Source organism: Echinops telfairi, unplaced genomic scaffold (assembly GCF_000313985.2).
Source record: "Echinops telfairi isolate 266 unplaced genomic scaffold, ASM31398v2 ScPeMD7_3509;HRSCAF=4178, whole genome shotgun sequence".
NCBI classification, from domain to species: Eukaryota; Metazoa; Chordata; class Mammalia; order Afrosoricida; family Tenrecidae; genus Echinops; species Echinops telfairi.
Genome location: NW_022107407.1, coordinates 10,603,298 through 10,629,221, shown reverse-complemented (window position 1 = coordinate 10,629,221; position 25,924 = coordinate 10,603,298). Strand labels below are relative to the sequence as shown.

The 25,924-nt window shown below is 41.0% G+C and overlaps 2 protein-coding genes across 5 annotated transcripts in view; one reads left to right on the top strand and one right to left on the bottom strand.

The window, feature by feature from the left end:
* Positions 1-5,406, bottom strand: part of EIPR1 (EARP complex and GARP complex interacting protein 1) — a 263,777-nt gene extending 258,371 nt beyond the window's left edge. The window contains exon 1 of the mRNA XM_045294272.1: positions 5,216-5,406. Within this exon, the coding sequence (XP_045150207.1) occupies positions 5,216-5,257 (42 nt within the window). The 5' untranslated portion in view covers positions 5,258-5,406. The remainder of the gene's footprint in view (positions 1-5,215) is intronic.
* A 2,034-nt stretch (positions 5,407-7,440) lies between these two features.
* TRAPPC12 (trafficking protein particle complex subunit 12) overlaps positions 7,441-25,924 on the top strand; it is a 181,701-nt gene continuing 163,217 nt past the window's right edge. The window contains exons 1-2 of one of the 4 annotated variants that reach the window (XM_004709834.2): positions 7,441-7,527; positions 17,746-18,966. In XM_004709834.2, coding sequence (XP_004709891.1) covers positions 17,752-18,966 — 1,215 coding nt within the window. In that variant the 5' untranslated portion in view covers positions 7,441-7,527; positions 17,746-17,751. Of the gene's footprint in view, positions 7,567-11,842; positions 11,901-17,745; positions 18,967-25,924 lie in introns of those variants that run through there. The other 3 variants (XM_045294255.1, XM_045294256.1, XM_045294254.1) reach the window with 3 other exon arrangements.

Below are 25,924 nucleotides of genomic sequence, written 5' to 3'. Positions count from 1 at the left end.
TACACAATATATGTGTGTATGGATTGGGATAACAGTTGTATGAGCCCCTAATAAAATGTTAAAAAAAAAAAAAAAGAAAACCAGTCAAGAGCAAAGGTAATGGCAACAGTCTTGGAGGACGCTCCCAGCATTTTGCTTGCTGACTTTCAGGAGGACCAAAGAATGATGAAATTTGGTTATTATGAGAGTGGTTGAGAAAGTTTGCCAAAGCATTAGGAAAAAAACACTTGTAAAGCTGCACTAGAAAGTCCTTCTCTCATATCAAGGTGAGTGAAGGGGAGTGCGAGTGGGGACTCAAAGCCCATCTGTAGACTACTGGACATCCCTTACAGAAAGATCACGAGGAAAAGACGAGCCAGTCAGGGTGCAGTGTAGCACCGATAAAACATACAACTTTCCTCTAATTCTTTAATGCTTCCTCCCCCACACTATCATGACCCCAATTCTACCTTGCAAATTCGCCTAAACTAGAGCATGTACACTGGTACAGATAAGAGTTGGAAACACAGGGAATCCAGGACAGATAAACCCCTCAGGACCAAAAATGAGAGTAGCGATACCAGGAGGGGAAGGGGAAGGTAAGGGAAAATGGACAACTGATCACAATGATCTACATATAACTCCCTCCCAGGGGAACGGACAACAGAAAAGTAGGTGAAGGTAGACATTGGTCAGAGTAAGACATGAAAAACAATACTAATTATAAATTATCAAGGGTTCATGGGGGGGGGGGTGGAGGGGAAAAAATGAGGAGCTGATACCACGGGCTCAAGTAGAAAGGAAATGCTTTGAGAATGATGATGGCAACAAATGTACAAATGTGCTTGACACAATGGGTACATATATGGATTGTGACAAGAGCTGTACAAGCTCCCAATAAAATTATTTTTTTAAATAAATAAAATAATTTTTTAAAAATAGAAAGTTCTTCTCAGCTACAACAATGCTCCCACTTATTCTCCTCATCAAAAAAAAAGGGTATTTTGTGAGCTTTTCAATAGAAACTCATTAGTCCTCCACTTTACAATCATAATTTGTCTTTTTTTTAAAAATCATTTCTGATTTGGTTCCTTTTTACTTTTTTGTTTCCTATTGTTTAAAAAAATATTTTTGTTGTTCTTTGTCATTTTTTAAATTTATCACTAATTGGGAGTTAATACATATATCATATCATTCCATAGTTCAATCATGTCAAGCAGTATTGTACAACTGCTACCACAATCAATTTCAAAGCACTGTTAGTCTTCCTGGGTTCCTTGAAATCACCTCCCTATTATCTCTCCATTACCCCTGTACTACCCTACCCCCAAAACCTTTATTCTTGCTGTCCCTATAGGTTCATCAATCCTGAGTATCACACACCAAAAAATGGGAAAACATGTAACACAACTTCAGAGGGTGACCTCCAATGACATATCACCTCTGAGATACACCTTAATATGGCTAAATAAAACAAAAATACAGAAAACAGTAAAAACCAGATTAGGTCCAGCATGCATCAAGGTGGGGGATCAACTGACAAGGTTTTAACTATTCAAGTCAGATTTAACTATTTTTCTTCAGTTAATAACATATATATATTTTTAAATGACTACAGTGACACCGTTAAACACATAGGACCTTCATCATTTAGAAATGAACTTAATGCCTAGTGTTGTCATGCACAAAAGTGTCGTATCTTCTTAGACATAAACGAATCTTGAAGGAATGGGTTACTGGCTCTAGGGGATCAAAACTAAAGTAACAGGAACCAAAGTCAACTGGCATAACATCGTCTATTAAGACAATAGTCTGTTCCTATTTTGTGAGTAGCAACTAACGTCTTAAAAGTCCATGAACAGAGAACTGAGGGAAAACTATTGGTCTCTCCCCATTTGAAGGAAGAAGAATGATGGAAATCGAAGCCATATGAAAACATCTAGTCCAACAGACTAATGAGCCCTGCTAACATCAACCTCCACAACCCTGAGATCAGAAGAACTAGATGGTACCTGGTTGCCACTACCAACTGCTCAGAGATGAATCCCACTAGAAGGTCCTGGATAGAGTTGGCAATGGGGGGTGGGGGTGGGGGGGAGCCCCACAAAATTATAAAAGAGACCAGCCTTACTAGTCAGACAGAGACTGGTGGAATCCCTAAGACTAGGGCCCTTAGTCACTCATCAGATCTGAAACTGAACTCACCTCCCGTTAAAATAATCACATAAAATGGAAGGACAGCATTTACCCAATGATAAAGTCATAAGGTTAGGGAAAGAATGATGGAAACAGGAAAGTCAGGGAGGAAATGGGATAAGAAATGGTGCATTGTGCGGATTGCAATAGTGAATCGAAAGAAAATGTGTATGAATGGTTAAATCTAAAATTGCTACACCCTGTAAACCTTTACCTAATTCACAATCAAAAGTTTGTTTTTGGTTTTTTTAATTTTGTGTTTTGACCTTGATGGAGCTTATGTTGAGAAAGTCTGTACTTGTTATTTGCACCTTTTAATTCAAGTTTTCCACAAATGTTTCAAGTGCTCTCATAGAGGGGTTTGGATTACAATACAAATTTAGGGGTACTGTACCCTAGTGGCATAGTGGTTATGCATTGGGCTGCTATCCTCAAGGTCAGTTACCCGAAAGGAGAAAGATGAGGCTTTCTACTGCCATAAAAAGAGTTTCAGAAACCCACAGGGATAGTTGTACCCTGTCCGATAGAGTCACTATAAACCAGGATCAAGCTGATAGCAGTGAGTTTAGTAATCTGGCAAACAACCTGCTCAAAGGTGCACAGCTCTCTCTCACATGCTGGGTCAGCAAGGCCACAGCAACAGCCTTACACTCATCTCCTGGGTCCAGCCACTCAAGCTGCTGCTGCTGCTACTGCTACTGAGCTCTCTGCTATGGTTGCTGCCATTTCTCACCAACTCATGAATACAAGGACACTGGGTCCAACGAATGCACTTCCCTCTGAACCCTTTCTTAATGGTAGTCAATTCCCCTCTACCTCTGGTCTCTTATAAACCTAGGAAGAAGGGATAATTTCCCGCGCAATCACTTAATCTGCATAGTAAACGACCAGTTCCCAAAAGACAATGTAATCCTACTGAGTAGTTTTACATATGCTATTTGCACAGTAGACTAATCAGTTCCTAGTAAGACCTTGACAGAGTAAATCATCTCACCACAACTACAGACACAAAGCCAGAAAAACCGTTTATGAAAAGGTCTCCAAAAGTTAATGAAAAACATATCATCTTATTCCATTTTCCACGAACCTTTTGAAGTCCTTGCATATATAAAGAAATCCACTGCACTGTGGGAACACAATTCAATCCATAAAAGCACTAACGCAGTCACACTCCTCAAAATCTGCTACCAATTAGGAGAAAAAAAACCTCACTGCCATCAAGTTGATTCCAACTTACCAATAACTACTCAAATTCCAAACTGTTAGTATAGACGTCAAGGAACTCTTCCTACTCCATCAAAACATAATTATCCCTTAAATGTTTACCTCCAATGTCCTGGCATTTATTACAAACTTCAGTATTCCAACCATTCCCCTCAGTATACCATAGAATAAGTCATCCAAAGTTATATAAGAAATTTTATGGAGAGATCATGACGGTATTAAGTAGTGTTAGCAGAAGACACACACTTTAGGTGTCAAGTCCTGTAACAGTTTGTCATATGACACATACTGCCTTATATGAAATTCATTTAAAAGTTCTCATTATAATAATTAGAATGTTTACTTAATGTTTACTAAAGGCCAGGCACTAAATGCCTAAAATAAATATATTAACTTATTTATACCCAAGGAAAATTTAATCTACTGATATAGGCCCTTTGTGTACATCCATGTGTCCACTGCTAGCAGAATACAAAATAACATAGAGATCAGGGGACTTTGAGGTGAGGTTGGTTTGGATGCCTAACTAGATTGGAATCCCTGGTCATTTACTAGCTAAATGGCCTTGGTAGGTAATTTGTCTCTCTCTGTCTGTTTCTTCATCTGTAAAATAGGAACAACACCTAATACACATAATTGGTGAAAGAATTACTGTAAATGATATATTGGTACAGTGCTAATCATAGTGCCTGACATACAGTACATGCATGTTCAACAAATGACTATGCATGTGCATTGTAGAGCTGCTCCCTTCAGTGTGCAGGGCTGTGCCCTTTGGGAAGCTGACCTCCTGGACTTCTCAGAGCTCCCTTTGGAAGCACCTCAGAATGGGTTCAAACTGCCAACAAGTGGTATCTCTTAAGGCACCCTCAATCTTTGGCCTGGGTTAGAGCCAGCTGTCAAGTCCTGTAACATAGTTTGTCATATGACATCTACTGCCTTATCTGAAATTTATTTAAAAGTTCTCATTATAATAAATTAGAATGTTTACTATATTTACTAAGTGCCAGCACTGTTCTAAATGCCTAAAATAAATGTATTCACTCATTTAATTTTTGCAACATCCATAGTGGATATATTCATATTTCTACTTCCTCATATTATCAGCATGAAAACTGTGACTTAGGTGACAGTATTTAATCCCAGAAGTCATCACGAAATCTGTGCTTTTAATACTGTTGCCTGGCTCACTGTAAATAACGTGAAAGCAAAAAACATGTCATTTTTAACATATTTGCTGCATATAATTCTGTTCCAGATATGTCATAAGTTATTATGAATAAAGATATTGGTGGAAAAACAGATGACACTAGAATGAAGTGTCTGGTTTAACTAATAGTATTATATCCATGTTAATTTCTAACTTTTGATAAATGTAACATTTATGTAAAACTGACATCAGGGTGAAGAGGATACAAGAATTTTCTGTTTATCTTTGCAACTGTTCTGTACATTTAAAATATACCAAAATTAAAGTCTTTTTTAAAAAAATACGTTGCCTGCCTTGATGAACTCAAAATCTAGAGAGGAAAAAAAACGTTGGAAAGATAAAAAATAAGCATACGGAGGTGCCTATTAAAGTGTTGTTAGAAATGCCATTTAGAATACTACAAAAAGGAAGGAGGAGAGGGTAACCGAGTGAAGGGGGAAACTTCTTAGGCTGCAAAATGGGAATTAAGAGAAAGAGAGCGCCTGGGCAGAGTTGTTGGGAATAAAGGTATGAGAGTGATCTGCAAACCTTGAAGACCTGTCAGGGCATGAATGACTGTTACCTGTGGGAGCAGAGTACCTGCTCTGTCCCACGCACACAACCCACCTGGAACTCAAGTCCGTAGATGACCGGCGCATCATCCTCCATGCTGCTGCAAAGCAGGTGGCCTGCAGTCGTTCACACAACTAAGACCCCCTCACTAGAACAGGCACGTCTCCGAAACGCAGACGTTATCTCAGCAGCCATTCATTTCCTCCGCTTTCGGCTTCCTCTTCCTCGGTCTTGTAAACGCTCCCAAATTTGTGGAGAATTTTGGCCTACACCCGGATCCGTAGAGACCCACTTCCGGTATTTTCTTGACGTGTCAATTACGCTTTTCCCCAGCGACCAATGGAAGCAGAGCGCGGATGTTGCGCATGCCCACTTCAGCCCCCGGTCCCGGCTTTCTTCTCCGAGAGGGAAGGAGTGGCTTAGGGCCGAGTGCAGGTGGCCTCGGTGGTGGCGGCAGAGCTCGAGCTCAGGCTTGACCGGGGAGGCGGTGCTTTAGGGACCGGCTGACAGGAGACGGCCTTTGGTGCCGCTCCCTGAATATCGCCCCGCCCAGGTTCTTACGCGTGTTAAACCACCATATTCAAATATTACTTCCGGGAAGCGTCCTGCACCATCAACCTAGAAATAATAAGCATTCACTAGTGCTGTGATAACTAACTTATAATATTGTTACTAAAACGATGGTGACATTTACTAGGCGTCGGATCAAATATATGCATAATCGCAAAAATCTTAGTTTCCACCTTGCAAGGTCTCATGGCTTGCAGAAGAGAAGCTGCAAAATTAACTACTAAGTCATATAGCAAATAGGTTAGGGAGCAAGGGACCGAATCTCGTCTGTCAGACTCAGCTAGGTTCGGTTTCACAAATACCCAATGTCCACTCATAGCGACCCTATAGGACAGAGTAGAGCTAACCCCGTGGGTTTCCCAGTGCTGTAATCTCTTCAGGAACAGTAAGGCTCCGCTTTCTACTGGAGCCTCTGGTGGTTTCGAACTACTCATCTTACAGGTACTAGCCTAACTCATAATCCAGTACGCCATCAGGGGTCCTTAGGCTATATCTAAAATCCTAAAGTCAGGGTATGATCAGTTAATTCCTCAGCACCTTGTACTGTCTAACTGTCACAGTATTTTATCAGGTACTGGCCTCTGAATAGGAGTCTGCGGGTGTCCTCAAACATTTCCAATGCCTAAAGTCGTTGCCACGAAACTTTGTTAGGGTCCTAGTGGAGAAGTGTCCCTATTGACAGCACTCCAAAGTGGCTTGTCGTTAGACAGTGCCCTTGGCACTACAGGAACAAGAATGCATGAAATCACAAACTCATAACTAAACCCCACTAATTAGCCGGTCTCCTACCGAGGTTCCAGGACCACATATCCTTCCTTTAGCTCACTCGTCTCCATGTCTATGATTATCTGTCTTTTTCCCTTCTGCTCTTAAATTCCATGATAGAGTCGGTTGACTCAGCTTTCTTTGGTTGTATCCCACTTTGGTATCCCAGCAACTAGTATTGAGCCTGGTATTACTCTTTCTATTAGTATTGGTATATCTGGTATTACCGAACACTGCCATCAAGTTTATGTCAATTTATAACGACCCTATAGGGCAAGGTAGAACTGCCCTGTGGGTTTCCGAAACTAAAATTCATTACCGGAGTAGAAATCCCATAGAAAGTCTCCACAAAAAGGAGATCTTACTGATTACATTAGAAATCCGTTAAGCAGGCACAGAAATAAGAATTACATTCTATGGCTTTCTCCGTCCGAAACTAAAGTTCAAAACTAAGGGAGTTTTATTCTGCATTAATTCCACATTATTACTATTACGTTCATAGTTACTCGTTTTGCACAAGCATTACAAGTGCATGGAAAGGAAGTGGAAAATACAGGCAAGCACAAGAAAAACACCTACTGAGGACTATTTATAGTGTGCTCTGGCCAGGTCTACGTCTCTCCTTCCACCCGTCCCTTCTATCATTAGTTTGCCCTCAGTGTGTCTTACTTCCTTGAAGCTAATCCTAATAGGGATGTTTGGCGTGGGTTTCCCTTCCTGTCACTCCGGGACTGAGTGGGCTCGAACACAAGGTCCACGCTCTCACTCACGCTACGTGGGGGGGCGGGGGCAGCAAGGCGGGCTACGCTCGGCCTGAGCCCGCCCACTGCAGAACCAGCCCGGAAGTGCTCGGCTCTTCCGGCTAACACGGGATTGGACGCTCGCTCCCTCACTACATATGCGCACAAGCAAAGCGTGTCGGGGAAGCGTCCGCGGCCAACGCAGGCGCAGAAGCTGCAGAGGGCCCTGGGTTCGCTACCTCGTTTCCTGGCTCCCTTCACCTTCTGCCCGGACCCAGGTTACAACCGCAGGTGACCCCTCAACTCAAATCCCAGGTGGGCGGGTGACAGGTGAGGATGAGGGCCCCGACCTCAGGGAGGGAATCGGGCTGAACTAAATTACTTAATGGAGTTTGAGACCTCGCCCGATCCTCAGCACCATTCTCGTTAATGCCTCTCCTCCTCACAAGGAGCCTCCCTTCCTAGAAAGGACCTTGGGGCCAGGCAGTTGCCTTGTGAGGAGGCCATTTGAAAAGGGGATCCTTGTTTGACACAGGAGTTGTCCCTCTCCTGAACTGGAGATGGAGCCATGAGGATCACTTCCACCTTCGGGAGCTTCTTCGCTGAGGTCAAGGAGAATGCCCTATGCTTCATTCCACTCTTTCACTTCCCTCAGGTTTCCACAGCTGCAAAACGGGGTGCTGATTTCCTCCCAGACAGTCTTCATTCAAATGAGAGTGAAAGTCCAATACTATGAGGGCAGCTTGCAGACTAAGTGATAGACGTGTTAACCAGAAACAAGATGCAGCAAAGAGAAGTCGAGGAGGAGGCATCTGGGATTGAGCTCTACCGCACTAATATCCATGACCAATTTGACCCTTAATTGTAGTTTACTTCTCTGTGGAAAGAGGTTAATTGTAACAACACACCCTTCCAAACTGTCATCTGTTGTTAGGTTGAAGGGAATTGATGAATGTGAAGGCATTTAAATCACTCTACAAGGGGGCTTTTTTGGTGGGGAAAATCCCACTATCTTCTAATTCCATTTTTCACCATCTTTTTAAAGCCCCATTATGTGCGTGCATGTGTATGTGTACTATGAAGACTGAACATTTTTAAAACAAAAGACTCAAATTGTTCTAAGATGTGCCTTTTAATCTGTTTTTTGAACATAAGAAAAAGTTCCTTGGGCCCATAGTTTATGTTTTTAGGGCTACTGGAAGATGGAATGTTACTGATTCTAATAGTTATTCCTTGCTTTTCATGAAATCCCAAGGCAGTAAGGAGTGGTAGGCAATGAGCCTGCTCTCCTCGTGTGATTGGAGGGGGCACAAACAAGCCAGCAAACTCTCCGCCACAGATTCTAGGGAGTATGCAAGTAGAATAATATAGTACTAGTTTCTCAGTTCTTACATTCTGTTATTTCTACATGGACATCCCTTCCATGAGCCAGGCTCTCTAACAATTCCCAAACAATCTGGTGTCGCTCTGATCATTAGCATTGTGAAGTGTATATTAAGATAAAGTCCCTGGGAGTCACATTTCAGTACTTCACTACTTGCCCAAGGATGACAGTTCAAACCCACCCACGGGCCTCAGAAAATAGGCCTTGTAGTTGGCTCCCCAGTGGTCACAGCCTTGTGAATGCTGTGGAGCGGTTCTCGTCCACTTGAGTGAAAATCAACAGCAGCTAACAACATGCTTATCTTCGTTCAGCTGTTCAGTTTACCAAGTACCTGAGCATCAGTTTCTATTTAATCCTTACTACCTCACTTTACAGATGAAGAAGCCAACTGAAAAATTATTTTTCAAAGATGGCTTTTCTTAGTGTAAGCAAAGCTGAGACTGAAACATAATTATTCAGACCCTGTATTCAGTATTCTCTCTACTTCTCTGTACTCTGGGTCAGAGCAACCTTACAAGGAGAGAGGTACCCAACACAGAGGAAAGAGCCTCGGTGGAATATACTTAGAATTGAGTGCTGTCATCATTAAGTATTATCAGTGTGACTGTGGGCACATCACTAAGTTTTCTCTTGTGTATGAGAGGTACAGTCCAGGAGTAGTGCAAGCAATAGAGTGCTGGAATACCAGCAAAAAGCTAGGTAGTTTGAGCCCTCAGAAGAAAGGCCTGATGACCTGATTCTGCAAAGTCGTTTTCCTAAAAACACTGTGGAGCATCTCTCTGCACAATTCCGGGTCCCCTTGGGTCAGAATTCATACAGTGGCAACTCACAGTAGCATGACAGAAGCAGTAATACTTTGTTTCTTATGACGCTTATATGAGAGTACGTGTAAATTGCATGATCCGCAGGGATGTTCATTACATGGAAACTTTTGGAATTTATGCTAATTAGATTTACACTATGTGACAGAATATGTAAGGTCCCCTGGTAGCTTAGGGTTTATGCCTTGATCAGCAGTTTGAAACCACCAGCTTTTTAATCCCATAAGGAGTTGCAGCCTCAGAAACCTACAGGGAAGTTCTAATCTATCCTATAGGGTTGCTCTGAGTAGAATTTTGCGTCTTGGCATACTATTTATGTTGGAGTAAAAAATGTTAAATGCCTTCCAGTTGGACTCCAGCTCACCGTTGTAGTGACAGTTACATTGTTGTAAATAGTAGAAGATCTATATAATTAAGTGCTTTATTGTGGAGACCTCTCAACTATAAAAAGAGTTATGTCTTTGCAGCACTGTGATGCTGTAAAAAGTTAAAATGTTATCTACAGTTTAATAAAAATTATTAAAACAATAGTTGGAGAGCATAAGGATTAATCTATACACCTATTTTAAATGATGGAATGTAAAGATAATATGTAGTGTGCTGTAAGATAGAGTTCACACAGAAAGCACCAGTGCCCCACCACCCAGCAGAAGCAATGTGCCTCTTGGCAAGTACTTAGAAAGTCTCGGGTGTTTCTCCCAGAACAAATCCCCTTGCCAGTTCCTCCGATCTTCCCTCCACAATTGAGTTGGCAACTATCTCTTTGCTGTGCATTGAAGTTTTACTAAATGTATTTGCCATCCTAAACCACAATGTTGTGTAATTCGCATGTTTTGGGAGTTTATTATATAGAGAACTGTACTGTTTATTTTTGTACCCAATTGTACAAAACTTTCTGAGCTTCAAACATTAACGCATTATAGTTGAATGGCTCATTCATTATACTGCTGCTTAATATTCAATTTTTGAATGCATAGCTATTTGTGATCTGCTTTTCATTTACATCCATAGATTGTAATGTAGGAGTTTCTCTGATAATTCTAGCAATAGCATTACTAAGTCATAGGTAACGTGGCCATATGTTTATTGTCTAATTTCAACAGAAGTTTTTTGAGACCGAAAGAAGACAGTTAACAATTTTTCTGAGATTAGAATTATTCTGAAAAAAACAAGCTATATAGTCATCTGGCTACTACCCACAATGTCAGCAGTTCAAACTCACCAGCCTCATAAGAGAGAGGTGAGGTCTGCTCCCATTAAGATTTATAGTCTTGGAAAGAACCCCATGTAGGATTGCTCAGCCTTAGTGTGGGTGTTTTTGTTGTTGTTTGGGGGGGTGGGGGCGCAGGTTGTCTTCTTTTTACATGAGTCCAATTGTCCATTAATAGGGAAGTTAATCAAAAGTCTATTAATAGGGAATTGTCCCTAATTTCTGTAGTATTGTAAATAGAGACTTGTACTCTGAATTGGTTATGTAATGAGAAGGACGTAAAGCCAGTAATTAACCAGCAGTAGTTACTATTTCCTGTGTACTAGGTATTGTGCTCTTGTTTTGTGTGGTCTAGTCAATCCCAACTCAAAGAGCAGAACTGCTGTAAGAGTAGACTTGCCCCACAGTGTTTCCTGGGCTGAAATCTTCCTGAGAGTAGGTCACCTGGTCTTGTCTCCCACAGAGCCCCCACCCCCCCATGCTGGGGGTTAGGAATACACCAGCAATACCAACCCCTGTGTGTTTAGTGTGAAGGCCGAGTTCCATCCCTGGCTTTCTTGTTCACTAGTAGTGATATCAGACAAGTCACGTAACTTCTCTGACCCTCAGTTGTCTTGTGTATAGTAGAGCCCTTGATAACTAATTCCACTGTTGTAAAAATTAAATTCAATCCAAAAAAATCCACATGAATTGTTCAATGGAAAACCAATTTTCTCCACAATCTTGCATCCAAATCACAATTTAAAAGGTTTTGTTTTTGTTTTTTAATTATATGATAAACCTATGTCACAATGCTTAGTACACAGTCCTTGAAAAATTATATTTTCACTTTAAGTAAGTCATTCTACAACTAACTCGTATTGACCCAGCTATAAAAGAAGGATAATACCTTGACTTCCTTCCATATATCCAGTGAATTAACCCATATGTGAAAAACCTAATATGCTAAGTTGCCTCATGCATTTTCAACCTTTTGTTGTCTCTTCCCTTTCCATCAAAGTGGGGCATTGCCAGTAAGAGACTGGACAAGTGATGTGCAAGTGAACTCCAGCACCAGTAAGAGACTGGACAAATGAGCAAGAGAACGCTTTTCAGTGGACTGTGGTCTGGCAGCAGAAGTCATCAGCTCTGCAAATTGTTTGGGGGAACCAGCTGTCTTGTGAATGATATCTGTAAAAGGAACTCATTAGGAAGGACCTTTTGGGGGATGGCCATCAAAATAAAAATGAAAACTCAGCTAAATCATCAAGTAACTATAGCTTGGAGAAAGGGAATCTCCAAGTTTCTCCATGGTCTGCATCTAAAATGTATTCAACCAATAACAAATTACCCTTGTGTGAATTCTGACTCATGGCGACCCATGTGTGTTGAAGGAGCATTTTCAGTGGCTGGTTTAGGGCAAGTAGATCACCAAGCCTTTCTTGTGAGGCATCTTTGGGTAGACTTGAACTTCCAATCTTTTGGTTATCGGCTGAATGCATTAATAATTTGCACCAACCAGCGACTCCAGAATGGATGAAGCTTTGCAGAAAGGTGGAGCAGGGTAGAAAACTTGATCATGTCTTGTAAGTATCCAGGGCTTAGACTGATGAAAAAGAGCTGTAATACATCGTCCTCAGACACATCATCCCATAAGAGGAACAGCTATGGTTTCAAAGAATAGTTACCTTTCCTAATGGTAGTATCTTCAGTTTGGAAGGCAAATAGAAACTAATATTAATAAATCAAATTCATCAATACTTTTTAGAGTGCCTACAATACCCAGTTAGAAAGTATTAGCACCCTTTTTACTTTAACCTGGCAAAAACTACGTTACCAGGCCTCAACCTTGCCAATTATTTCATTGGAGATTTAATACGTAGGTGATAAATGAGAGGAACTCTGGTGGCACAGTGGTTAAGAGCTGGATTGCTAACCACAAGGTAAGCAGTTTGAAACCACCAGCCACTCCACAGGAAAAAGATGTGGCTTTCTACTCCCATCAAGAGTTACAATCTCGGAAAACCCACACAGGCAGTGCTACCCTCTGCTGTCGGGTCGCCATTAATCAGCATTGACTAGCACTAATACTTAGCTTCTTTAATGACAGATGAATCTACATCGTCAATTATACATGTTTGCTAAATACCCAAGTAACAAAAGGGTGTGTATATTCTCTTTATAAAATTTGTGTTTATCAACTAATAAGTGCTTGTAGTGCTTGCATAATCATAAGGAGAATTTAAAGTTGTTTGAATTGACTGTTTGCTAGGAAAAATGTATTGCCAAGAACTTTTCCATCTAGCACAGTGCAGCTAAAAGGAAATACAGACTCAGAACAAAATGTATAATGGAAGACTAAAAAAATCCCATTATGATTTTTCTTCTTATTCTAAGAGGTAAAGATTTACTAGGTAATAGATTATCGTTGCTCTATTGATACATTAAACCCCAATCCAAACCCACTGCCAATGAGGTGATGCCAACCCAGCAACTCTAGGACAGACCAGAACTGCCCGAGAGTGTCCAGGGCTGTACATCTTGACAAACTGACCACCACATTTACCTCCACCAAGCAGCTGGTGTGTTCAAACTGTCTACCTTTGGGTTAGCAGCTGGACACTTTAATCACTGGGCTACCAGTGCTCCTTTGCAATGTAGACATTACATGTGAATAATTCTAGAAGTAACCACTTAGCAGTAAAGAAGCTATTTTTGTACAAAGTATGCATGCCTCAAGAGATAGATTGAGATGCTAGCCGCAGCTGGGGACTCTAACATATCAAAGATTGTGAGGGGGGTGGCAGGACCTGGCAATAGTTCATTCCATTACATTGGCCTCATGAGTAAGAACTCACTAACTGATAATTACTGCCACCATAGAAATTTATATTTTATAATAAAATATGTATGTCTGACCCCTTATATAATGTCGCTTAGTGGCATAAGTGGTTAGTAGTTTGCTTCTAACTGCACCATTGATGATGTGACTGCACATACCATTGCCTCAGAGTAAGAGCCTGTCCTCTGCTTCCATAAAGATTACAAGCGAGAAAGCCCCGTGGAGTATGTCTGCTTTGTTGGTGTCAGTATGAGTAAGATTAGAGTCCACAATGGACTTAGTTTTGGTTTTACTACTCCTGTGAATACCAACTGACTTGTAGGTTCTACTGCATGTTTTCATTTTTTAAAGTAGCATTTATTTTTCCTTTCCCATCTCTTATAAGTGATCCAGGTATCTATCAGTAATCAGTTACTTCCAAAAATATTTGAAAGTGCTGTGTCTTCTTTTTTTCTCTGTGTGTCTTGCTCTGGAATCCTGATTGCCTATAAGTCAGTCCACTTGATGGTATGCCACTTAATCTTTCTTTCCTTTGTTGCTCTTTTATCTAGTTGTTCCACTAGCAGATCAGTGTTGAGATTTGTCTTCATGCTCATGAATTCATAGTTCCATGTACTTTAATCTGCTCCTTTGCCATTTCATTGTATTACCTATTTCTGAAATCTTAATGTTAATATTTAGATTTCTGTTTGCTGCTTTCGTATGGTTTCAGTTTTCTTCAGTTATCAGAAATCTTCTAATATTTCACCTATGTTTTTCTTGATTTCATCTGCATTTTTCTCAGTCTTTCTCTCTGAAGTCCCTAAATGCCACCCACTTCAATTCCCTATCAGGTAATTTAGTTTCAAAGCAGTTGTCTGGCTCTGTAGTTTGGCCACTTCTTTGAGCCACTTTATATTGCTGCCTTGGAAGGCTTAAGTTGTCTACTAATCTGCCTTATTGTGTGTGTATTTAATTGGTGGTTTTATGTTGGTTTCTTAAATGCTTACCAGCTGTCTGCTGTTGGGTGTGGTACACTGTGCGAATATATGTACAGTTCCCTGCTTAACATTTGTGAGGGGCAGTTAAAAGTGGGCTTCATTGGTGTTGTCTGCCATCTTTTGATCAAGTGACATGAGGTCTTGGCCCTTGGGTCAGCTGAAAGAAATAGTAGTGCATATGTGTCAGAGTGAACCAGATGTTGAATGGGTATTGATTGAAGGAGTGGATCCCAGAAGTGTGAATATGTAAAACTTTTATTTACTGCAAGATAAGCTCTGTAAATGTGTGTATGATTTTCTGTGTTATTTTAGAAATCGTGGTTTTGGTGATGATATACTAAATAATTAGCTCATTTCCAGGTACAAACTATGAGAATCATTGGGAGAAAGATGAGGCTCTCTGCTTCCATAAAGATTTATAGCCTTGGAAACCATGGTGATGGGGTGAGTTATGCCTTGTGCCAAGAACCACCAGGCCAGCAGTTTGAAACCACCAGCCACTCCTCAGGAGGAAGATGAAGTTTTCTACTCCAGTTCAGATTCCTAGTTTCAGAAACCCACAGGGCAGTTCTACTCTATTCTGTAGGGTCATTATGAGTCAAAATCAAGTCAATGGCAGTGAGTTCACATTTTATTGTTGAATCCGAATTGACTGGATAGCAGCAGCCTTTTTACAGGTTTATATTCCTTCCTTCTTCCCCTAAGTGGTTTTTCAAGTGTGCTGTGCTAATTTTTATAAGCACCATATAACAGCTGAAAGCTGATGTGACCAGCTTCCCTTCAGGCTCACTCTCATTAGCTTACCATAAAGCCAAGAAATCAAAAGAATAGGAAGACCTTTCTTGTGACATACAGCCCAGAAGTAAGGAGGGCGCAGAATGACTCTGCTCCAACAGGTTGCAAGCCTGTCTAAGTGTCTGTCAAGGTAAACTGTCAAGGTAGCTCAAAAGTGATACAGCAAATGGAGCCCTCAGAAGAAGGTGTGAACAACAGTTAGGACAGCCATTGCAAGGGGCCTTCATGTATTGTCCCGTGTTTCCAAAAGTTTCACCCAGTAAAATAAATTTGCTAAGATGCAGGGAGCAAAGTTAAAACACGCCTTAGACATAACTAAAGACTATAGTCTTTAAAGACTATAAAGGAATAAGATTACAAGGTCTGGGAGCTCAGGATTGTAGTCTCAGGGATGCCGTAAAGACAACGTTCTGCTTCATATTCCACTGTGGTGACTGGAGACTTAAACACTTGTGAGCAGCCATCCGAGGTACAATTACTGGGCTCTCCCCATCTTGAGGAAAGAGGAGTGGTGAAAATCAAAAACCTGTGGAAACAATCCAATGGACTGATAGATGGTGCCAATATCAACCTCCACAACCCTAAAACAAGAATTAGATTATGCATGGCCACCATTACTAGCTGCTCTGAAAAAGAACACAATAGTAGGTCTTGAATAGAGTGGGAGAAAAATGTGAAACAAAACCCAAATCTTACCTGAGACCAAGCTTACTGGTAGGATAGAGATGGGTGTAACAGGCAAGACTGTGCCCCTAGACTCAGCCCCTTCTTAGAAGAGTCGGCCACTTATGAACAAAAGGGTAGCCTATACCCCAGGATGAAGTTTAGAGGAGAATCGTAAACCTGAAGCACAGGCAGCAAGTGGAATAAGTGAAGGTACATTGAGAGGATCGCTGTGGGTGAGTTGAAACAAAATGTGTTTGAATTGTCAAATGTAAAATGGTCTGCTATATAAACCATCACCTAATTCATACTGAAAAGATAAAAACATAACTTTGCTAAGGACAAATGAGTTTTCTCATGACTCATCCCATGTGTCTAACTTCTAGAGTCCAGGGGGACATATATCTCCCACTTAGTATTTATGAAAATCTATCTTGTGATTAATTTTAATATGACTCAGTTATTCTGTGCATTCTATTACTAAGAAATCTTATATCAACCAAATCTGTCAAACATAAAATAATTCCACCATTAAAAGATTAACTTGAATTTATTATTCATTATGAGAATAAGACTATGTAAAGTAATTTGATTGGGGGAAGTTTTTCAAGAAAGGGAGAAAATATTTTTTGTTCAGGTTTAAACTCCTTGCCCTAGTCTGTGGCCCTCCACTGTCTACTGTCAGCTCAACATTCCACTAACTCTGGTTTCTCCGTTTTCTAGTTATGTGATTTCATGCAATCCACATGGTCTCTGTAAGCCTCAGTTTCCTCATCTTCCAAAGGCAGATAGCAGCAGCTAGTAACATAGGAATTATGTTAGGATTAATTAAGAAAACTCACATAAACCATCTGAAAAGCCTGGCTCATAGTAAGAGTGTAATAAATATTGATTCTTGTCATCAGCTTTAGCAATCATTGATCAATGAGTATGCCTTTTGCTTTCTTACTAGTTAACTACCATGCCTTCAAATTCCTAGAGTTAGTTATAACAATGTCATAGGCCCAGGAGAGGTCCAGGGGATAGGTTGGTATGGCTTAGGAATGCTTCAAGAATAAGAGAGACTCCACTAAACCTTAAAAAAATGAGCGGTATTTAACAGGTCGAAAAACGTGTGATCTTTTGGTTTTTGAACTATTGACTATATTATACTGAACATATTTTCATTAAAAATAATTTTAATCCCCCAATGATGATCCCAATTCTGCCTTGCAAATCTGGCTAGACCAGAGGATATACATTGGTACAGATAGCAACTGTAAACACAGGGAATCCAGGATAGATGACTCCTTCAGGACCAGTGGTGAAGTGGTGGGCGATGCCTGGAGGGTGAATGGAATGTGGGATAGAAAGGGGGAACCAATTACAAGAATCTAAGTATAGCCTCCTCCTGGGGGATGGACAGCAGCGAAGAGGGCGGAGGGAGACGTCAGACAGTGTAACTTATGACAAAACTATAATTATGAATTGTGAAGGAGGAGGGAGTGGGAAGGGAGGGGGAAAATGAGCAACTGACAATAAGGGCTAAAGTAGAAGGCAAATGTTTTGAGAATGATGAGGGCAACAAATGTACATATGTGCTTGACACAATGGATGTATGTGTGGATTGTGATAGGAATTGTACGAGCCCCCAATAAAATAATTTTAAAAAATAAATAAAAATAAAAACAATTTTAATGTGCTTTAAAAAATGTATGTATGGATTGTGATATGAGTTGTATGAGCCCCCAATAAAATGATTTTAAAAAACCAGTTTTAATAATAAGATCAACTTAACTTAGTAATAACTTAAGCACAAAACTGATGAGGTCAATTTATATCTGTTTTTATTTCAGACAACGATGGAAAATGTGAACACTAATAAGGAAGACATGACCGGGGAGTCTATTCCAAATTCAGAGGGCACGGAGAGCATCCTTCAGCAGGTGACTGAGGAAGAGCAAGCACAGCTTCTCCTTCACGAGGAAACCATTGATCTCGGTGGGGATGAGTTTGGGTCTGAAGGGAATGAGACCATATCAGAAGATTCGAACAATTTCATGGATAAGCTTAATGAGCATATGATGGAAAGTGTCTTCATCTCTGACTCTCCTAATAACAGTGAAGATGATGTGGGCGAACTTGGTTGTTTGCAGGATGTTGTAGAGCCTGAGGAAAGCCAATCTGATAACAAAATGGAAAATATAGATAAAGAAGGAGTTGATACTGTGAGTAATAACAGTGAAACGGACCATGAGGATACACCAAAAGATGTCTCTGACATGACTCCTGATAGCAAAGCCTCTTTGAAAGAAGACCCAGCTCAAGAAGAAATAAAGGACATGCCTGTATTTGAAAGTGGAAATGCAGTGGGCTCCGTCCCAACTGACCCAGAAGAACAGATGTCAGAAGTATCTTCTGGTCAGCCTTCTAAAGATGAACCTGTCCCTGTTTGTACCATTTTCAGTCAGTCAAATACAGCTAATTCCCAACATCACTTATTTCTCCATGATGGCTTTGAGTCTCAGATGGTAAAATCTCCGAGTTTCAGCAGTGCGAGTGAAACTTCAGCCAAGACACCCCCTCAGGTCGTCCAGCCAAGCCCCAGCCTGAGTAAATTTTTTGGCGATACAACCAACACAAATTCGTTGGCTTCTGACTTCTTTGATTCATTTACTACCTCCACTTTCATTTCTGTCAGTAATCCTAATGCAGGCTCCTCGGTTCCAGAAAAATTGTCTTCTCTGACTACTACAGTAGGAGATAAATCTCCTGATTCTGTTGATCCTTCCTACTCTCCAAGGATGGAAAGATCAGAATCAGGCATTTCTACAGCTTCTCTAGAAATTTCTCAAAGCCCCAAACCATTTTCTCAGATACAAGCTGTATTTGCAGGAAGTGATGACCCCTTTGCCACTGCCCTGAATATGAGTGAGATGGACCGAAGAAATGATGCTTGGCTTCCTAGTGAGGGGACCCGGAATGTTTTGATTTCTGTAGCAACTCAACAGTATAGCACTGTGTTCATTGACAAGGAGAATCTCACCATGCCAGGTTTAAAGTTTGACAACATCCAGGTAAGATATTCAATACTTTAAAAGGCATTTCTCTAATGAAAATCTTTTCAAGGAAAGAGAATCCTAGATTCATAGCTCTTTCCTGTAATCTATTTCTAGGGGGAAAAAATAAACTTTTTTAAGACTGAAGCATCCTGTCTTCACGAAGACAAGAATAGTCACTAAGATTCTGACTGTCGAGGTTTTACAATTAAGTCACTAGGTAATTTGAAACTGTTGATTTCTCTAATTTAAGGGTCTATTCAGAAATACCAGCAAGCTATCTAAGTACTAAAGAAGTGTGGTCAGTTAATGAACTTTTCCATGTAAATGAAATTTAAGCTTATATTCATCTATATTTTGCCTTGCAATCTTTGGCTCAGTATTTGTCAGACATCATTCTAGGCAAGCTACCTTGCTGTTTTCAGCAGAATGTACTGACCATTGTTTAGTTTTGCAGGATCTTGTTAATGAGTACCAATGATAGGACAGTGATTTCAGGGGATATTTGTATGTTTAGGGTTTGGTTAACTTTTCACTGAATCCAGTTCTCCTCTTCCCCAGCCCTCCTTCATTCCCTGTACTCCTACGATGACTTTCCTGCCCTCTTTACCTTTCTTTACTTCCTCCACTACTTCAGCTCAGTGTATTCTCTGATATGAAGTGCCTATAATATTAATAGCTCTGTGTACTCTGATCGGAAGTTACTATCCTATTACTATCCTATTAGTAGCTTAATTTTGGGCATCAGTGAAAAATAAAGTGCTTTGGGGAATCGAGAATCCTTTTCAGTGTCCCAGAAATGTAAATATTGCTCTGATTCCTACATCTGTGGCTTTAGAAAGAACCTCAAATTTGGGGAACTGGTTATGAATTCTTACTCTACCAGTGATCTGTGTAACAAAGGGGATGTCATTTAATATCTCTGACTTAATTTTCTCATCTATAAAAGGAAAACTGTTCATGCCAAGACCATAGAGATGGTCTCATAGAAGGAGAGAAAAATATAGAGCAGAATTCAAATTCTTACTTAAAAAAAATTACAAAGGCAGACACATAGAGAACAAGACTGATTCCCTGAAACACTTTAAACCCAGAACCAAGCCTGTCCCCTAAGATCAAGCTTTAACTCAATAACCCAGTGGCATCCAAATACACGATATTACCTATGAGATCGATACTCAATATAAAAACGGTCAGTAGAAGACCCAAAGGTCAACAATTATGCAAAAGCAAAGATGAGGAGATAAGGGGGCCGGGAAAGAAACTAGAATACAGATATGGAACAAACACAAAATATTGACATATCTTTCACACAAGTGAAAAAAGAAATCAAGGCCCCCCCTATGGCTATAGAAATGTTCCTTTCTTGTTCCAAATTTCCTCTTTTGTAAAACAATTATTTTCTGTCTCCGCCCAGCCCCCTACATGGTACAAAATGAAATGAGGTGGAATGTGTATTGCCTCCTCCCAATTGACCCTGAGGTTGTGCGGTGTTTACATATGAATGTGTGCACTTCTCAGAGACAAGAATTCTAATTATGGAGTCAGCACTTGTACACATAAAATTAGGGCCAGGTTGTCAATGGTGGCCATTTTCAGTGCCTACTACCAGCACCATATGTTGTGACTGAAAATATCTATGATCATATTTTTTTCTTGGCAATAATGTTGTGCTATAGGTATATATGCAAAACTTAATAATTTTGTATTAAAGACACTGCAGAATTGCAAAAAGCAACCCCAAAAAAGTGAGGGGTGATTTGATATGAGTTAAGATGCATAAGCCTGTCAGTTAACAGGTGATCTAACCTACATTAATAAACAAGGCTAACAATACAGTGACAAAACTGGTAGTCGTTTATTTCCCGGGGGGATGATAGAACAGAGGAGGTAGCAGACCAGCTCCCAGCTATGAAGCAAAGGGGAAAGGTCAGGGAAGCCCAACAGTCTCCCTTTTGATGCATCCACCCAGAACAAGTAGCAAATATTGTGTAACCACTTACATCTTCAATTTAGTTCCTTGATCATCCCGAGCTGTAAGAAAGGTTAGAAAATACAATCTTTAGGTAGCCATGTGACAAGGCAGGCGTTCTATTATGAAAGGGAATTTGGGTGTTGGATGCCTTAGGCGGGGTTCTCTAGAAAAGCCAAGCCAGTGAAGCTTATACCTGTACATACACTCAAACTCATCTCACTGCCGTCAAGTCAGTTCTGACTCATAGAGACCCTATAGTCCAGAGAAGACCTGCCCCTGTGCATTTCCAAGACTTTGAGTCTTTATAGGAGAACAGAGCCTCACATTTCACTCTTGGAACACAGCTGGTGGGTGCGAACCACTGAACTTATGGTTATCAGCTCAATGCATAGCCTACCGCCCTACCAGGGCTTTACTGTAAATATACAGAGAGGTTTATATCAAGGAAATAGCTCACACAGTCGTAGAGCAACTTCCAAGTCTCTGGGTCAGATATCAGACTGGAGACTTCTAACTCAATAGCTGCCTGGGCTGATGAACTCAAGAGCTGCAGATCACATGACAGGCTTCTGGCTGCAGAAGCAAATGAATCCAAGGTGGGCAAGGGAGATGGCTGGCTGCTGATGACTCCCAGCATCAGTAAGCAATACAGCAGGCCACTGGCTCAAGTCTAAAGGACAAGAGGTCAGATGATGCAGATGTAACAGCCAGACATAGCAAAAAACAACCAAGCTTTCCCACAACATCTGCTTAATTGAAGGCAGCCACACACACCCCTGAAGAAATCTAATAATGGGAGATTACTATAGCCTCACGCCAAACCACTGAAAATCCTGGCCTAACTATGTGGATACAAACCCTAACTATCACAGTGAATGATTCCTCAATCAGCCTTTCTGTAACGCCCCCTGCTTGTCATTCTTAACTTCTGCATTCTTAGAGTATCACTGGTAACTAAAGCCCTGCTTTTGCATATACAGATAGTATCCAGCTTGCAAATATGTTTCAAACTCCTGTATCTAGTAAGGTAAGCTATAAATTGTAGTTATCTTTTTTAACTAGGCACAAAAAACTATTTATGTTGGGTCCATTAAATACTACTAATACTGTATATTCATTTTTCCCTCCCTACACACCCGCATACACATGCACCTGTTATTATTAATTGGGAGTTAATGCATATATCATTCCATAGTTCAATCACGTCAAGCAGTATTGTACAATTGCTACCACAGTCCTTTTCCAAACATTCTTTTTCTCCCTGGACTCCTTTACACCACCACCACCTGAACATATATTTTCATTTCACTTTGGTAAAAAACCTGAATGTAATTTCTAGGTTATTTGATGAATACTAGCTTAATTAAAAATAGTTCAGCTGGTGTCCAAGGTAGGTGCACCATATCCCATTTCCATTGACAATGAATGAGACTTCCAGAAGGTCCATACCCTTGTAAATACTGTACATAGTCAACCTTTTTGGTTTTTTACGTGTTCGGTGTTTTTTGTTTTGCTTTGTTTTCACAATCCATACATCCATCCATTGTTTCAAGCCCATTTGTACATTTGTTGCCATCATCATTTTCAAAACATTTTCTTTCTGCTTGAGCCCTTGTTATCAGCTCCTCATTTTTTCCTCTCCTTCCCCCACCCTTCTTCCCTCCCTCACGAACCCTTGCTAATTTAGAAATTATTATTATGTTTTCATCTCTTACACTTACTGATGTTTCCCTTCATCCACTTTTCTGTTGTCTGTCACCCTGGGAGGAGGTTATATATAGATCATTGTGATCAGTTCCCCTTTTCTCCCCCCACCTCCCTCTTACCCCCCTGGTATTCACTACTCTCAATATTGGCACTGAGGGGTTTATCTGTCCTGGACTCCCTGTGTTTCCAGCTCTTATCTGTTCCTTTGTACATGCTCTGGTCTAGCTAGATTTGTAAGGTAGAATTGGAGTCACGATAGTGTGGAGGAAGAAGCATTAAAGAATTAAGAAAGTTGTATGTTTCAACAGTGACCTGTACCCTGACTGAGTTGTCTCCTTCCTGCAATCCTTCTGTAAAGGGATATCCAATTGCCTACAGATGGGCTTTGGGTCTCCACTCCACACTCCCTCTCATTCACATTGATAAGATTTTTTGTTCTGGGTCTTTGATGCCTGATACCAGACCCTATTGACACATCATGATCATATAGGCTGGTGTGCTTTCTTCCCAGCTTTGTTGCTTCTCAGCTAGATGGCCGCTTGTTTATCTTCAAGCCTTTCAGACCCCAGGCACTATACCTTTTGATAGCCGGGAACCATTAGGTTTCTTCACCACATTTGCTTATGCACCCATTTTGTCTTCAGCAATCGTGTAGGGAAGGTGAACATCACTGAATGCCAGGTTATTAGAACAAAATGTTTTTCTGTTGAGGGAGTACTGATACCTTTAATACTAAACCTATAAATATATGTACATAGATCTATTTCCCTATCATCATTTATAAATATATTTACATGTACACATCCATATTTAGACCTCTATAAATGTCCTTTGCATTTCCTCTATTTCCTTTTACGTTCCTCTTGTCCAACTATCATGTTCAGCCTTCATTTGGATTTCAGTAATTCCTCTTGGTTACGTTGCCCTTGATAAACCCTACCAGGCCACTTACACCCTCCTCACCATCCATTTGAGATCACTTGTTGCTCCCTCATCCCTGTTAGCACCCACTTCCTTTCCCCTGCTTCCCCCTCTCATGTGTCCCCCCACAGGACCATAGGTCTCATTGTTTTCTCCTCCTATTTGTTTATCCCGCCTATCTTATCTAGATAGATATGCAGAGACAATAATAAGAACAAAGCTAAACAAAACAACAAAAGAAGACAAAAACAACAACAACAAAAAACAAGGACAAAAAAGGAAAAGTCTATATATATATAGACTATTTGTTGACCTTTAGGAGTGTTTTTCAGTCCCTTCTGATGGGTTGCCACACGCTGGCCCCAAAGTCTGTTTTTGGTATTCCCCCGGGGACTTCATTGCTTTGCTCCCCTTTCCACTCTGTTGCATGCCCTTAGTTTTTTGCCCCAGTATGATGGAGTCAGATTGGGCACAAATCCTGCACTGTCTCCAGTGTTGTCCCCAGTAGCACTGTGGGTCAGTGACAGTAGTACTGTCTCGTGGTGGGGCTGGCCCTATGGTCCTCTCTGTGCACTGGCTGCTCTGAGCAGGAATATCGTCCTCAGGGTTTGGTGGGCCAGGATGTGTTCCCACTCTCTCTCCCTCCCCCTTCGTTTGCTCCTGTGTGCTCTGATCAGACGTATCCCTCTCCCTGAGCTGCATTCTTCTTGGAGGAGGAGGGGCTGTCCATGTAATTGGGATTGGGGCCGGCCCCTCAGACCTCTCTTATTGCTTCCATGCTTCATGCCCGTATGAAAAAGTAAACCTTTTTTTAATTGCAGCGACTGGAGTGGGTATGTAGGAGTCCTGGGTGGTACAAATAGTTAGGCATTCGGCAAATGGCTAAAGGCTGGTGGTTTGAACCCCCCCAGAGGTGACCAAAAGATAGATCCAGCCATCTCCTTCTGCAAGGTCACATCCATGAGCACTCAGCTGTAAACAGGTTCTGAGACAGCTATGTGCTGCACACATGGGGCTGCCAAGGTCAGATTGACTTGACAGCATCTAAACTAGCAACCACTGTAGGTATATCTCAGTGGAGTTTAATTTTGGATTTCCCTAATGACTAATAATGTTAAACACCTTATTATCTGTAGGCTAGGTATATGTTGTATTCAAATGTCATGTTCATGGTGGAAATGGACATCATGCTTGGTAAATTAGAAGGGCAGTAAAAAATAAAAGACTTTTGACAAGATAGATTGACATGGTGGCTACATTAATGGACTCGAACATAAGAACAATTATAAGGATGGTGCAGGACCAGGCACTGTTTCATTCTGTTGTACATAAGGTCTCTATGAGTCGGAACCCACCCATGGCACCGAACAACAACCACCGCCACCAATATTAACAGAAATTCACAGCCTTGTAAACTTCTCATCTAACCTTTCACGATGCTTTTGGATCCCACATCCAAAAGCTTAAAAGAGCTCACTAGTGGATTTCTACAATCAATTTCTTTCAGTAAGCGCAACATGTTCAAGATACATCCATGTTGTGGCATGTATCTACACTCTGGTTTGTTTGTTTGTTTTAATCTTTTTACTGGGCTTATACAACTCTTACCACAATCCATACATACATCAATTGTGTAAAGCACAATTTACATTGGTTACCCTCATCATTCTCAAAACATTTGCTCTCCACTTAAGCCCTTGGCATCAGCTCCTCATTTTTCCCCCTCCTCCTCCGCTTCTCCCTCCCTCATGAACCCTTGATAATTTATAAATTATTATTTTGTCATATCTTACACTGTCCAACATCTCCCTTCACCCACTTTTCTGTTGTCTGTCCCCCAGAGAGGAGGTTATATGTAGATCCTTGAAATCGGTTCCCCCTTTCTACACCACCTTCCCTCCACCCTCCCAGTATTGCCATTCTCACCACTGGTCCTGAAGGGATCATCTGCCCTGGATTCCCTGTATTTCCATTTCTTATCTGTACCAGTGTACATCCTCTGGTCTAGCCAGATTTGTAAGGTAGAATTGGGATCATGATACTGGGGGAGGAGAATGCATCTAAGAACTAGAGGACAGTTGTATGTTTCATCATTGCTACACTGCACCCTGACTGGCTCATCTCCTCCCCGAGACCCTTCTGTAAGGGGATGTCCAGTTGCCTACAGATGGGCTATGGATCCCCACTCCACACTCCCCCTCATTCAAAATGATATTATTTTTGTTCTTTGATGCCTGATACCTGATCCCTTCGACACCTCGTGATCCCACAGGCCGGTGTGCTTCTTCCATGTGGGCTTTGTTGCTTTTGAGCTAAATGGCCGCTTGTTTACCTTCAAGCCTCTAAGACCCCAGACGCTATATCTTTTGATAA